The 12,000-nt window shown below is 37.7% G+C and overlaps 1 protein-coding gene across 5 annotated transcripts; it reads left to right on the top strand.

The window, feature by feature from the left end:
- The first annotated feature begins 2,589 nt into the window (after positions 1-2,589).
- On the top strand, positions 2,590-8,449 carry LOC103706408 (60S ribosomal protein L9-like). 5 transcript variants are annotated; one of them, XR_005506676.1, is made up of 6 exons: positions 2,590-3,050; positions 3,164-3,215; positions 6,436-6,558; positions 6,674-6,760; positions 7,875-7,958; positions 8,340-8,449. XR_005506676.1 is itself a non-coding variant. In XM_008790497.3 (4 exons), the coding sequence occupies exons 1-3, from the start codon at positions 2,699-2,701 to the stop codon at positions 6,755-6,757; spliced, it is 570 nt and encodes a 189-aa protein (XP_008788719.2). In that variant the 5' UTR covers positions 2,590-2,698; the 3' UTR covers positions 6,758-6,760; positions 7,875-8,314. The 5 variants fall into 5 exon arrangements, 1 of the variants encoding a protein (XP_008788719.2); XR_005506675.1 differs by lacking the exon at positions 8,340-8,449 and having other exon boundaries at positions 7,875-8,314; XR_005506677.1 differs by lacking the exon at positions 8,340-8,449 and having other exon boundaries at positions 6,436-6,577; positions 7,875-8,314.
- Positions 8,450-12,000: the final 3,551 nt, after the last annotated feature.

Raw genomic sequence — 12,000 nt, 5'->3', positions numbered from 1 at the left:
GGGATGTAAGTCTTTTATGGAATTATGGTTGCTCGCGTGCCCGTTTGATAATATTCCGTCGGACAGGGGGTTATATGTGAAAATGTAATATGTTTTTCGACACTAATGGCGTTATATGGAACCCCTTTACTATGACCTAACAAGCACACCAACGCTCCATGTATGCGATCTTGAGTGCTGCCCAGCATTCAGAAGAGGTTCTTTGGACATACCAGGAGGTTGTTCCTCCGGTTTTGAGTCATTGTCTTTTTCTTGATTCCACTGGTTACATCCACTTCAGAGTAGCGTTGGCAACCGTTGTACCAAAAAAAAAGGGGAACCAAGGCTTTGCCGAGTTGTTCCTCTACGCTTCCATACACACCTGCCATCCATACATACCCTATCTAAGCAGACTGAGTTGAAGTTTGTAGAACCAAGGCTTTGCTGATCAAGGGCCAACTCAAAATCAAACTCCCAGTCTCTCACTCAGAGAGAAAAATGTTAATACTACCAAGCAAGCGTTTGGTGGTTACTTCTTGCAACTTTAATTAGATCATAAAAGGATAAGTTAATAATGTCGGCAATCTTTGTATATTCAAAGGGATCTTGAACAATCCCTCAACCATGCATTAAGGAAGCCAATGGAGAGCATCATGTTCATCATATCTTCCATCACATCTCCCTTGTGTCTTTTCTTTGGTGATGTTAAAATAGATTTAGGGGACTCTTGACATCGTCAGAAATAACTATGACTAATTCAACCATTAGGGTTTAAAGTTTTAATTGTTGTTGAAAATTAGAAAAGTAGTAGTTAGAGATGAGCTCCTCGCTATTGCCTCGATGGTCCAAACCTAGGTGGTGATCCCTCTTCTTCCATGACCTTGCCTCCCTGATCTCTACCCATCATTATAGTGGTCACTTTGGCACCTCCAAGTAAGTTGTTATCTTTGCCCTTAGATGAGAGAACCTCTCCTCCAACCCACCTCCACCCATCATCTTCACTTTTGATGACTATGCTGATATTTTCTCCAAACTTGCCCGCTTTAGCATCCTGATTTTATATTGGGAGTTGGACCACACTACTGCACACCTGGGTCGGCGGCGGCTTTTTGTCCTGCTCTTCATTTTTCTTCCCTTCATCAGCTTCTAGAGGTTAGAGCAAATATGAATAAGTTTGAGCGGAAGTAGGCTATGTTGTGGAGTCTCGAGAGCTCGAGCTAGATTCATGTGTTGAGGACTAGTAGTGGAAAGCAATGTGAGAATAGAAGGGGTTCGCTAGTGGATGGAAGGAGGGATGTATGACAAAAGTGATGGCAGATGCGATGAAGTTGGACATGACCTAACTTTATCACATTTTTTTTCAATAAATTACTAATATAATAGATACATTGCATACATATCAAAAGGTATTAATATCCGCAAAGATGATATATGTATAAAAGAAGATAAAAAAAAGGATGAAGATTTTTCTAGGCACTACATAGAGTATATACATTGCATACATATCAAAAGATATTAATATCCGCAAAGATGATATGCATAAAAGAAGATGAAAAATATGGATGAAGATTTTTCTAGGCATTACCTAGAGTACCCATATTTGGTAGGCCCTCCAAGAATTACTCGGTAATCTCCTCTTCATCCTTTTCTTCCTTCTCCCCCATTTCTTTTTTATTTGGACAGATACTGAGGTTTAGGTATTCAAGCATGAACTGAATGTGTATATGCATATATGTTATACATGCATGTGTTTGATTTTCTTTTTATTGTCCCTAGATTGCCAAATTAAATACATGACAATAGCATCAGGGTTTCATCTTGGGTGGGACCTTTTTTTTTCATTAAATTGGAAATCCACAATTACAGTGTAAGAAAAGAGATATAAAAACACAATATTTAGCTCATCATTTTGGAATCAAGTAGCTAAATTCTATCTATTTACGTAGAAAGTGAGATGCGCAGAATACCCCACAATTCAGCTCGATACATGCTTAATTTTTATCCCCATAAACCTACAGGGAAAATAAATTTTGTATCTATACCAAAACCAAACAACCTTGCATATGTTTTGACTCGCCCATGAATCACGTTTGTATTATTAGGAGCAATGAGTCTGGTCTTGCAATCTAGAGACACATGTGATACGGTCATATAGAGTTGTCATGGTGTTATATAAAAGCAAGTAAATTTGGTGCTTACCGTTTCATTTGATGGTTCAAAATAGCTATTGACCCTTGAACACTTGTCTAGACCAATGAAAAAAACACAGATTTTGGTTCAATGGAACTTCAAATAGTCTTATCAATGGCAGATACACCTTGTACCCTTGTTGCACCGGCCATAATTTCAAACCTTAACCAAGACCTAACTTTATCAAAATTAACCGAACCCAATCCAACCTAGTCAATCATGTTAGCCTGTTTTAACCCAAATCGAAGCCAACCCAAATTGTACCAGTACAAATAAGTAGCTAGAGCCCAAGACAGCCCATCCGCAGCACCCCCAACAAATCTAGACCGCACATCCAACCACCCAAACAGAAAGACTCCCCATCTGGACGGTCCAGATCTAGTCACTTTCCCATCACCCAAACCCCATGCAAAACCCTCTCTGTACAAAGCCCGCTCGAGATCGCCCTCGCGCTTTCCTTCCACCCTCCTAAAGAGAGAGAAAGGGGTCGTCGTCGTCGTCGGCGGCGGCGGCGGCGGCGGCGGAGAAGATGAAGACGATATTGGCGTCGGATACGATGGACATCCCGGAAGGGGTGAAGGTCCGGGTTAAGGCGAAGGTGATCGAGGTCAAGGGACCCCGCGGTAAACTCACCCGCAACTTCAAGCACCTGAACCTTGACTTCCAGCTTACCGACGGCGGCCAGAAGCTCAAGGTCGACGCTTGGTTTGGCTCGCGGAAGACAATGGCGGCCATCCGCACCGCCATCAGCCACGTCCAAAACCTCATCACCGGCGTCACCAAGGGCTTCCGCTACAAGATGCGCTTCGTCTACGCCCACTTCCCCATCAACGCCTCCATCACCAACTCCAATAGCACCATTGAGATCCGTAACTTTCTTGGTGAGAAGAAAGTCAGATCGGTTCCCTTTTGATCTCGTTCTTGCTGAAGATTGGATCTTTATTTGATTGCTTTCTCGTTTTTTTTTTGATCTGGTGGTGGATCGGCTCGTTAGGTTTCGATCTTTGTTCGCTAGGGTTTCTGAGATGTTTGATGATTGGAACATGGTGAGATGTGGCTTCTTTGGGTTCCTTTTGATTGCATTCAAGTTTTATTTTTTATTTTTTAAAATTCTATCAACCATTTGGGGCGTTGTGCTAAAATCACCATGCTTTCCTTTGATTGATGCCATGGTGGATCGATTTAAGTTGTCGTGGTGAAGGTATGTGGTATATTTGGTGAGGGATCATTCTGGCGAATGGGTTTTGGGATTTTGACTTATGTTTTCTGAGATTTCAGTCGATTTTTAGGTCTATCATGCGGCTGTGATTGTTTTTTTATGTTGATGTGGTGGATCAATTTGTTTAACTTGCAATGCCAAGATACCTTTTCTCTTTGTTTCTGATTTTTTTGGAGTTATAACAGTTATATGGCAACACCAGATGGAAATTATTGTTTTTTTATTAAAATAATGTGGCAGATCATCCTGCTTAAATATTGCATTTTAGAGTTTTTGTGATGTTTTGCAATGAAATCACTGCAGAGACGGGTTGTGGGAGTCTGGTTTCTTAAATTTTTTTGATAATTTTCTTTATGATCATATTCCAGATCGTTGGTTTCTTAAAATCATGTATTCCTTGTAACACATTAGAGTCTATCTGATTAACAATGTCATGTTACTTATTAGTTTTTACTTTTGCACAAACCCAATCGCTTTACTGATGCTTCAAATTTGCATAAAAACATGCACAATAAAAAACACATCCAATTGAGTTTCCCACTAATAGATGCATCTTTTAGAATTCCGATTTACACAGTCAGAGATATGATTTAAGTGCAACGGCGCGTGTTATTTCCCTCAGGTGCTATCTCTAAGGGTCTTGAGAAAAGAATTTTGTTCCATGTCAGGGAGAAAGTAGCATCTAAACTGGCATAAAGCGTTGGCTTTAGAGAACATATTAGACCTTGATGAACTTTCATTCTTAGGGTTTGTGGTAACATTTGTTAGAAAATAAGTAAAAGCATGCCCCATTGCTCCATCACTTGTCAACACAGTTCTTTCTTATGTCGCAATGCTTTGTCTGTTTAGCTCTTGCTTTCACCTAAATATAATAATGAATTTCATCAATTAGCCTTGACAACAAAAAGATACTATCAGCTATTATTGTTAATAGTGGTTTCCATTATGGTAGACATGCCTTGGAATGCTTGGGTGACCTTTGTCTAGCTTAGCCATCATGTCCATGACTGACTAGGTTTTTGGATACTTACTCCAGGGATGTCATTTTTCTTTTTATAGGAGGCTTGCCTATTTACCAGGTGCTTACCTATTTAGACATATCAATATACGCATGTTGGTGCATGCAAACACCGGCATTGACACAAGATGCTTGCTTTTCTTCACGGTCCGGCCTATGGTGACAATGTGAAGAGTAAAGGACAATTCGATCGCCAAAATTAGACTTTGAAGTTCACACACAATGGAAGGCAAACTGTATTAAAGAACCCAACACTCTATGAAGGAAGTTCTCTTTGAAAATTTTATTAATATAAAAAGATCAACCCTTCCATACAATACATTAGAAGCATATATAGGACCCCTAATTCAGGCATTAAACTTGGTACAAAATCATACTAGAAATAGGATCTAATAATTAGGAAATGTGTTAGAATTATTCGACTTCAAATATAGAAACCCGATGAAAATTTGATATTGTTTTCACTGAAAAATTTATATGAAAATTTGGTGACAATTTTTTGAATAAAATCAAATATTTGTTTGTCGAAGACTCCACCTGAGAATCCGCTGGTCCCTGTAAAGCTTAGCATGATCTAGCTGGTCACAATACCTACTGGCTGCACCCCGAACTATATCATAATGTATCTCAACTTGAATTATTGTCCTTGTTTTGAAGTTATATATGTTCATATTTACTTGTTGCGTTTCTTCTTATAAATAACATAGATTCATCTGTGAAGTAAGATACAAGTGAGTTACATGAGATTGAAGCTCCAAAGAAAAATCATTTTGCTTTAGAAAATTATGAAATTAACTTATACTTGAAGTCCTAAACAATGGAGTTATATGCTTAAGCAACTTAGATGACTAAATAAATTCAGAGATTGCATGCATGTGTATGGGTAGGTGCATGGACATGTATACGAGTGTGTGTTCATTTGCATGTCTATTGTATATTCAATAGCTTTTTAAATATGAGTTTAGTATAAATTTTATAAAGTACAGTTTATCCTGAAATTGTGCTTAACTTTTTATCATGATTTGCATAAACTGTGCGCTGCATATTACTTGAGGAACTTGTAAATGTTGGCCTATTGAAAATGGTACAATATCCAGTACTATAAATAAATACATGGATTAGAGGATATTAAGTTTCTTCTAACCATGCTAGCTGCAAGCACTCTAGAATGTTCTGAGCTACAGGTTAGATCCAGCCCTTGGATATCTTGCCATTTTGATAACCATTGTGTCAGCGTGAAACCATGCTGATGCAACATAGTCCCTAATTTGTAGTCACCAGTAAAGGCGTAGTTTGTTGGTAGTAAGATTTTTGCTTTTGGATCTAGATTTGAGTCTGATTGACAGATTTTGTTTTGTAAAGATACATACATGTTCGCTATGCTTTAATTCTTAGTGATCATATGAAGCATGCATGGGCACATAGTAACTTGTATAGGTGTATGTATCTGTATATGTATTTATGCCTCTATAAATGCCTATAAATCAGTATATGTGCATCCAATATGGTATTCTTAGTGATCATAACTTGTACATGTATGTATCTAATATATATCTTTATGCATTGATAAGTGCCCATGCATATGCATACCACTTTTATGTACTTCCCAACTGTTATATAATTTGCTGATTTGGATTTCTTATAACAAGTCTATGTACATTGCACAGCTTATAAAAAATTAAGATCACTTGCAAAGAAAATATGAAGTACTTACAGTGATAATTTAATTTATTTGGGAATACACCTTAAACATTTCAAGCAATTTTTTCTCACAGTCATTTTACTTCCCTTTCCAATGTAATCCTTTTCAGTTCACTTTGCAAATTTGTTTGTTCTTAGACCTTTATGCTTTAACTTACACTGTGGTAAGAACTTTAAAAGTGTCTGGATTTGTTCTTGGAAAGGAAACTGGATATCATATCTTTATTCTGTTGTTACCATAGCATTATAGTGGGCAGAAAATAATCAAATGCTTTCTGCCTTAGCAAAATTCAAACCATATATTGATGTTCAATCCTCAATGCTGCAGGTGCGGAAAGTGGATATGCTTGAAGGAGTGACAATTGTTCGGTCCGACAAGGTCAAGGATGAGCTTATTATTGAGGGTAGTGATATTGAACTTGTTTCCCGATCTGCTGCCTTGATCGACCACGTTAACATCTAAATTGCTGGTGAATTTGTGATTGAATTTAATACATACTTTGTTGTCTTACAGTTTCTGCGTGAGAAACTAACACCATAGCTATTTTCTTTTTTTGTGTTGACAGAAATGCCACGTAAAGAATAAGGATATTAGAAAGTTTTTGGATGGAATTTATGTTAGCGAGAAAGGAACCATGGTTGGAGAATAGTAGGTGAGCTCTTTAGTCAATCTTTTAGGTGTATTTGTTTTGTCTAAGAGGGGTATGCTAAAATATTTTTGTAGTCTGCTCAATGTAATGGTGGAGTTTAGACATGGAAGCAAGATTTTGAGATATTCCCTAATATTCTGAATGATTTGAATCTCTCCTTCATTTATGCTTGTGAGTTGGAACTTTGTTAGTCTCAATGTTCAATATGTTCAGGTTGTTTGAATTAATATTTTTTTGATTAAGATCGTTACCTCCTAGCTACTGGACATCTTTTCAGCATTAGCATAGGTGATTGGACTACTGAATCGGTAGTTCTTTGTAGGATCACTTAATTGAGGTGATCTGTCTGGGTCCTGGTTTTTGGTGCATTTTGTGGATCATGGGGATCCAACCGTTCGGCCACAGGACCAAGGCTGGTGGGAAAAGGCTATTTGTGGTTGCAAAGGAATAAGTGAACTGGGTTGGGAGCTCACAAACCAAAGTTTTACATAATCCGTGTATAGACTTTGGATGCACTGGTTCATTTTCTGGCTGGGTTGCTATGGTTGCAGTAGATCATGAATTGGTTGACGTATCAAATGAATTTTTCCAAGTCAATCTAATCACACAATGTTGAAAGAAACAAGGAATGGTATACAGGGCTGAACATCAATGACCAGGCACATGATGAGTTATTGGGAATACACATGACTTATTCATTTCAATCTTTTATGTGATACTTCTTTTTTTTTGTAGACGATACAAACATTTTCAGCTTATTTGTGTGCCCATGTAGTACAGTTTCAAGGTTTTTTCACCCAGATCTTGGTCTGTATTGGTATCAGCCATATACCTATCAATATGGTGTATACAAATTCGTTACCCTTGTTTTCTCTATTGGTATTAGTCAATATATCGTGAGATATGCTGGCTGAGAGGATGGCAATAGATGAACCTGGGGTTTTCTAATCTCCCTATGAATGTTTTTGATGATTAAATTTTAAAATTAATATCTTACAATGGTATTTGATCTTGTTTTTATTGAGTCTATGGGTATATTATAATATATCTTCTTTCCAACAAAAGAGCTGAGATCTTTGCTCTTATCTTAGATTCCTGACTTTTATTGCCTTGGCAGACATCAACCGGCATCTTGGGTCATCTCAGTATCCGCCATCCACCAAGACTCATAATCAGGGCATGTGCTCTCACTCCAGTACTGGTATGCCCCTCACTACAGACATGATCTTTGGCTTTCACTAGACAGACCAGTCATGGCTTGTCGAGTGAGCTTTGGAGTAGGTTAAAGAATGAGCTGCGCCGCACTTTGATGAGCTTTGCCTGTTGAGGCTTTAATTGATCATGTCAAGGGGCTATATAGCTACATGTTTTATGCTTAATTCTTTGTTGGAAGAAGCTAGTGTTCTGGTACCTCAATTTGAGGACTGCAAATAGGGTAGTGAATTGGGATGCTAGCATCTTGGTAATGGTAGCAAGTTTCAGTGTGCCACTTTGTTGTAGGATCCGATTGTTCAGTTGCAGCTTTACTAAGAATTTTAGGTGCTGAGTATGCATGCATATCTGAAACTATCTTAAAGTGCAGGAAACTTTTACAAGCAGGAAATCTTTATCGGCTATGCAATTCCGGCCTGCAACTTGCATCTAATTTGTTGGGGAGGTCGGTTTAAATGGGAAAAGAATCACTTTTATTTATAGTCCATCAAAATATGCCATGCACATAAGTGATAAAATTCTCCTGTAACTTTGGCTGCGGGCTATCCATTGCCATAGAGATTTATTCTTTCACTATAATAAATTTTCTGTTGCCTTTAATGCCAAATAACATGAGTCCTTTTTGGAGAATTGTGTGTGGAATACTACAAAGAGTTGCTGCATGGTGCTAAAGTGCACCTTTCAGCTTTAAGTTGCCAGAAATGGAGGTGGTGGATGCCTTCATCCACACTGTTTCTGAAATGCAGACAATTGGCATTGATTTCAGAGCTCTTTGGAAAAGATGTTGAAATCTACACTATTGCGCCAGCTTTAAGAAGTTTATTTCAGATTCTATGGAGGCCTTGTGAAGCGCAGTTGAGTTGGCATCATCCCATCCTTGGAATTAAAAAGAGTAGATGAATGCCACTAATGTCTTGAAGCATCTTATGCTCTCACTAGTGTAAATGACTACCTTAGACTAAATGGCACAGCCAGAAGTTCCACCGTATTTTCCACGGGCTATTCTAAATTCTAAGGTCAGCCTTTTGCAAGAGCGTGCGTATATGGAATGTGCTCGTAGAGAGGTTAAAATTTTGCCAGTAGTTTATGAAACTTTCATCCTTAGCTGTGGTCTGTGACATTGGTTGATGCAGTCGGTTTCTCATTCGAAACTGAGGGTTTGATTAGACCTTCAGATATTTGTTTTAAACTGATGAAAATTACAAAACTAGTGTATGAAGATATCAATATCTAAATCTAGAGAGCTCGCACTTACGGCCTATTTATTTTTAACTCGACAAGATCTTCCCTTGGTCGAGCAATATCTTTGCAGTTCTTACCTTTTCGACACTTTTGAACTAAGATGCCATTCCCACTCCTCAGTTAAAAAAGCTGCCAATTAGTTCTAGTATTAGTGCAATTAGAATAGTATATGTGCAATTTTGACTGCAATACTAAATTGCTAGATTAAGACGCTAGTGTGGATCATGTATCGTGTGCTTATTTTGTTTCAAGATGCAAGCGAAACTATCTGATCATTAACTTGTAAGGACATTCTGCTCCATTTTGCACCCTGTGTAGGTATCATGAATTCAGCCTAGTTTGTTGAACCTAACCTGTTTCACAATGACACCATTTCATAAAGCAACATACAGTTGGAAGATTTCCTTTTTGTTTTTTTAATAATAGTGGATTCCTCTTTGATATTATTGTTTTTGTTTTGAGCATCATATCGAGTCAAGATGCTAGAGAGAGGTGGGGGAGAGAGAGAAAATGCTTTAAAACTACATATTATATACAAAATTTAAGCAACCAGCTTGAAAGTTCAGGTGATGCTTGCCTCATGGTTCTTAGTGCATCATCTTTAGAGTGTCTTTAGTAGTCCTATTACCTTTCAGAAACTTTTCTAAAAGGAGAAACTTCTGAAGTTTTTGTTCAATCATTCGTAGCACGAATCCAGTACTATTATACACTACTTTACACTCAGTAAGAGTTTGCTCAGATTGCGATCGACAAACAATTCCCATATTTATCCTTCGAAGCATAGACCATGTAAAGTACCCAAAAATGTTCCAATTCAGAAAGTTGTTTCTAGAAAAGAAAAAAAAAAGAGCTCCGACAAAGCTATGAAACATATATGCTAGATTGAGTATGGGATCTTATCAAATAAAACAATATCATGATAAAATTTTCCAATTCAAATAAATTAACACACCCCATGTTAGGGGCTGTGGAAACTTCTTTCTTGATATTTGTTTATCATCTGAGATTGTGTTTAGCCATCTGAAGATGAAGTGGAGAATCTCATCTCTCGGATCGGAGTGATAACAAATCTAGAGGTATTCCAGTGTTGGTTGATATGTTTCTCCTGTTTCTCTCTTGAATCAAGAGGAAAAGAATAAGCTATGGTGGGTGTACAATAAAGGTGGATATTTTTAAAAATATTGTAGGATGGTTAAACATCATGATCAAATAACTGTCCATTGAGCCTTTGGTTTATATAGTAGCAAAGGTTCTTCATCTTACATTATATTAAAAGGACTGCTCAATTCACCATAATCTATGGGCTTCAATGTGATGGGTGTCACTGCACAACCCCCTTCAGCTATATCATGCCTGCCACAAATTAAACTCAGAAACAACAGAAGAGGATATGACCCGAGACCTCTAAGTATATAAGAATGATGACCACATTGGTTTGATGATAGGCCTTGCCTTCACACTACTAGCTATTAGCTTGGATTTTGTAACAACCTAGGACCTCACCCAATAAAACTAGCTGAAGATATTATTTGGGTTCCTTAATCTTATATAAGTATTTAAGATGTATCCAACGAATAATCAATGTGAGACTAAATGCACATCCACACGGATTTTTATAGGTTTTGTTGTAGAGCATCTTTATTTTCCGATGTAAAAGATAGGCAGCTATCCATCAATCCTGCATATTCTTTATTTAGTTATTGAATCCATGAGTGCAGTTGTCTTAACAATCAATTTCACTGAAGATAGAGCAGATCTTGGAATGTGAATTAAGTGGTGGGAAGCAATGCAGAGTCGTGATACCATCCTTGTTGTCTCAGACAAGTTTCGCTATCATAATCATAACCATCAAACCTTATTCCAATTGTTTGCAACAAACTGATTCCAAGTTGCAATCGATGCATATATATCCAGGACTTATCATTGTAGATTGGATAAGCGATCCCTAAGAATTTTTCCTATCTTGTGTTGATGTTTCAATCTACAAAGCTTACAGACACCTGGCATCCATGAAGTAGCTGGAAATGCTGAGAGACCAAAAGAAGGAGATGATTAGTGATGGATTGATGGATTCACCGGCTCCATGTGAGGAAATACGGAGCACCTTCAACATCCCGTCATGGAGGGAGCATTAGATACCACCTCTAAGGGAACGGAAACTAAGGAGTGGACAATATTTCACTCCCACCACCCTTGGATGCCAAGGCCACAAGTTGGTAGCTAGTAGCGTGTTCAGCTTTCACAGGGAAACAATTTAGACAGGAGAAAAAGACTAGAAATTCTGAAGAAGAAAAAGGGAATCATCTAAAGTTCATAAAGTTAATGCAATCAAAAAGAAAAAAGAAATAAAAAAATCTAATACGTGATTCTAAAATTCTTGCATATATTTATTATTTCTTCTTATTGAAACAAATATACGATCACAAGACCACTAAACAATAGTAGCAACAAAAGCAACACCACCAAAGAACTAGCATCATTTCTTTGTGAACCATTAGTAGCACTTCATGAATATATTATATAACTTGCGCAGTATTAATGACTTTTCACCAATTTGATTGCTTGAGTTTCTTCATGGGGATAAAAAGATTGCTGGAGACTACTTGGTGAATAATTTGGGAATCCTTCTAAGCATATTGTGACTTTGGGAACAGTTTATTTAGAGCATTAGATGGGCGAATTAATATGCATGCATCCGATGCTCCTCCTCTGATAGGTGGTAAATTGCGTTGGTTTCATCCATGCAAGCTTATAAAGTCATGATGTGACCCTGAGAGAATTTTGGCTCC

The sequence above is a fragment of the Phoenix dactylifera genome, chromosome 17, assembly GCF_009389715.1.
Source record: "Phoenix dactylifera cultivar Barhee BC4 chromosome 17, palm_55x_up_171113_PBpolish2nd_filt_p, whole genome shotgun sequence".
NCBI classification, from domain to species: Eukaryota; Viridiplantae; Streptophyta; class Magnoliopsida; order Arecales; family Arecaceae; genus Phoenix; species Phoenix dactylifera.
This window is presented reverse-complemented; position numbering and strand designations above follow the sequence as displayed.